General features: G+C 50.8%; 1 protein-coding gene across 2 annotated transcripts in view; it reads right to left on the reverse strand.

The window, feature by feature from the left end:
- The window catches only part of samd14 (sterile alpha motif domain containing 14), a 15,175-nt gene that overhangs the window by 11,743 nt on the left and 371 nt on the right, over window positions 1-3,061 (reverse strand). Inside the window, exons 1-2 of one of the 2 annotated variants that reach the window (XM_005752998.1) lie at window positions 2,897-3,028; window positions 807-859 (exon numbers count right to left, since the gene is read on the reverse strand). In XM_005752998.1, coding sequence (XP_005753055.1) covers window positions 807-843 — 37 coding nt within the window. In that variant the 5' untranslated portion in view covers window positions 844-859; window positions 2,897-3,028. Of the gene's footprint in view, window positions 1-806; window positions 860-2,896; window positions 3,029-3,061 lie in introns of those variants that run through there. The other variant, XM_005752997.1, reaches the window with a different exon arrangement.

Raw genomic sequence — 3,061 nt, forward strand, 5'->3', positions numbered from 1 at the left:
GGGTCCATCCAACCAGGGTCCATCCAAACAGGGTCCATCCAACCGGGGTCCATCCAATCGGGGTCCATCCAACCAGGGTCCATCCAATCGGGGTCCATCCAATCAGGGTCCATCCAATCGGGGTCCATCCAATCAGGGTCCATCCAACCGGGGACCATCCAATCGGGGTCCATCCAACCGGGGTCCATCCAATCGGGGTCCATCCAACCAGGGTTCATCCAATCGGGGTCCATCCAACCAGGGTCCATCCAACCAGGGTTCATCCATTCGGGGTCCATCCAACCAGGGTCCATCCAATCGGGGTCCATCCAACCAGGGAACATCCAATCAGGGTCCATTCAACCAGGGTTCTTCCAACCAGGGTCCATCAGCATGTTTGCTGACAGTCCAACAGATTCATTTACTGTGACTTTTATTTGTCTGCCTTATGAAACATCTGTGGAGGAGTTTAACCTCCAGGAGGAGGAAAAGCTTGCTATGGGAAAAAAGGTCTGTTTAAGGACCACTCCACTCCTGTATGTGTGTGTGTGCACACGTGTGTGTGTGTGTGCACACGTGTATGTGTGTGTACACATGTGTGTGTGTGCGCATGTGTGTGTGTGTGCATGTGTGTGTGTGTGTGCGCATGTGTGCACACGTGTATGTGTGTGTGCGCGTGTGTGCACACGTGTGTGTGTGTGCGCATGTGTGCACACGTGTATGTGTGTGTGCGCGTGTGTGCACACGTGTGTGTGTGTGTGCGTGTGTGCACACGTGTATGTGTGTGTGCGCATGTGTGCACAAGTGTGTGTGTGTGAGAGACTCACCGAACACGCTGTCGGTATCGTCGAGTTCAGCAGACATGGCTCCTCAGCAGTATCTGTGCACAAGAAGAGACCAAATCATTTTGGAGATTATGTATCTGAATTTCAGGAGCAGGGCCACGCCTCCAAACACGCTCCTTCCGGTTGCCCTATAGCAGGGGTGTCAAACTCCAGGCCTCGAGGGTCCTGTAGGTTTTACATATCACCCTGGGTCAACACACCTGAATCAAGTGATCAGTTCATTACCAGGCCTCTGGAGAACTTCAAGACATGTTGAGGAGGTAATTTAGCCATTTAAATCATCTAAAACCTGCAGGACACCGGCCCTGGAGGCCTGGAGTTCGACACCTGTGTCCTATAGGTTCCCTCAGTTCTGCAACTGTTCATTCTCGTTTACGTGCCCCTCCCTCCCTCCTTGTTCTCAATTCTTTAACTTCTTCATTTCTATTTAGTACATGGGGATCTGCCAGCTCGGGAGCCGTCGCCAGTCCCCTTCGAGGCCTTCCCCAAACTGCAGCTCAGTTCATGTCCAAGCATTTACCTACTAAAACGCTGTCAATCCTAAAATGAGGACGTGGGCCAGGCTAGTGAAAAGTTAAATAAGTTAAAGGAGCAGTCTGTCTGCTGAAGAACACCTGTGATGGGTGCAGGAGGTCAGCTTTATGGTCTGACCGACACATTTATGGGCTTCAACATGAAAACTAATGTGCTCTACATAAATACAGTTATGAGCTGAGTGTGTCAGTGTGTGCTAAAGTAGTGCTGTGCATTAAAAGAAGTGAGACAGGTGAGGTCAGACCAACCCAGGGGGAGACACAGAAACATTGCTGTTATATTAAATATCTTTCTTTACTCTGAATGTTTCAAAGTTTGATGAAGTTCTGGACACGAAGTGAGTGCTCCAACTACCACTGGGACCGCTGTCACCTTCACCCTCCACATCTCCTCCAGCTCTTCTCTGAGCCCTTGGTATTTCTCCAGCTTCTCGTGTTCCTTCTTCCTGTTGCTGTCATTGGGAACCGCTACATCGATCACTATGGCCGGCTTCATCTGTTTGTCTACCACCACTACGTCCGGTTGGTTAGCCATCACCATTTTATCCGTCTGTAACTGGAAGTCCCACAGGATCTTAGCTCGGTCATTCTCCATCACCCTGGGGGCATCTCCCATGTCAGCCACCTCCTCTATCTGCCGGTGGTACATACCATGCAGGGGCCTGTCTTCCCATGATGGTTTCTCCTCTTTCTTGGGTTTCTGCTGCCTGAGGTATTCACTGAGCACGCAGTTGGTTGGGGTCATCTTTCTGATCTTCCTTCCGCTTAGCGTACAGCCTCAGGGTGCTGGACTTGGGGTGAAACCCTCCATGCATGGTCAGGAGCTTCCTGGGATTGATGTCAGTGGCTTCTATCTCCTCCTTTGGCCAGCTTATTATCCCAGCAGGGTACCTGATCACAGGCAGGACATAGGTGTTGATACCCCGGATCTTGTTCTTACCATTCAGCTGACTCCTCAGGACCTGCCTGACCCTCTGCAGGTAATTAGTGGTTGCAACTTTCCTAGCAGGGTCTTCATGGTTTCCATTTGCCTGCGGGATCCCCAGGTACTTGTAGCTGTGCTCTATGTCTGCAATGTTGCCTTCTGGTAGTTCGATCCCCTCAGTTCTGACTACATTCCCTCTCTTTGTTACCATCCGACTACACTTCTCCAGTTGACTTTCCGATGTCAGTGGTGTGGATCAGTTCATCCATGTCCTGTTCACATACAGCTTGATGTCATCCATGTACAGGAGGTGACTGACAGCTGCTCCATTCTGTAGTCGTATCCGTAGCCAGTCTTGTCAGTGATCTCACTGAGGGGATTCAGGCCTATGCAGAACAGCAGTGGGGACAGAGCATCTCCTTGGTAGATCCCGCACCTGATGGTAAATTGTGCTGTTGGGTTCCTGATGAAGGCTCTCTTGTATACAGTAGTTCTAGGCATTTCAGGATCCAGGTGTGGGGCATTTGGTACTGAGGCCGGTTATCAGCTTGTTCTGCCAGTAGGTGTGAACCATGAACCATGTCACCTGAACACACACCCCACCTGCTTCTCACCTTTCGCTGTAAACTGCCTCACTGAGAGCTGGAGGACATCACTCGATGAAGCCAGAAGAACCACATCATCTGCAGGAAGCAGAGATCCTAAGACCACTGAAACCTAAGTGGGGCCCTACTGACCAACGTCCACACACACACACACACACACACACACACACACAC

The sequence above is a fragment of the Pundamilia nyererei genome, unplaced genomic scaffold (assembly GCF_000239375.1).
Source record: "Pundamilia nyererei isolate P.nyererei 1_Seehausen unplaced genomic scaffold, PunNye1.0 scaffold00394, whole genome shotgun sequence".
Lineage (NCBI taxonomy): Eukaryota > Metazoa > Chordata > Actinopteri > Cichliformes > Cichlidae > Pundamilia > Pundamilia nyererei.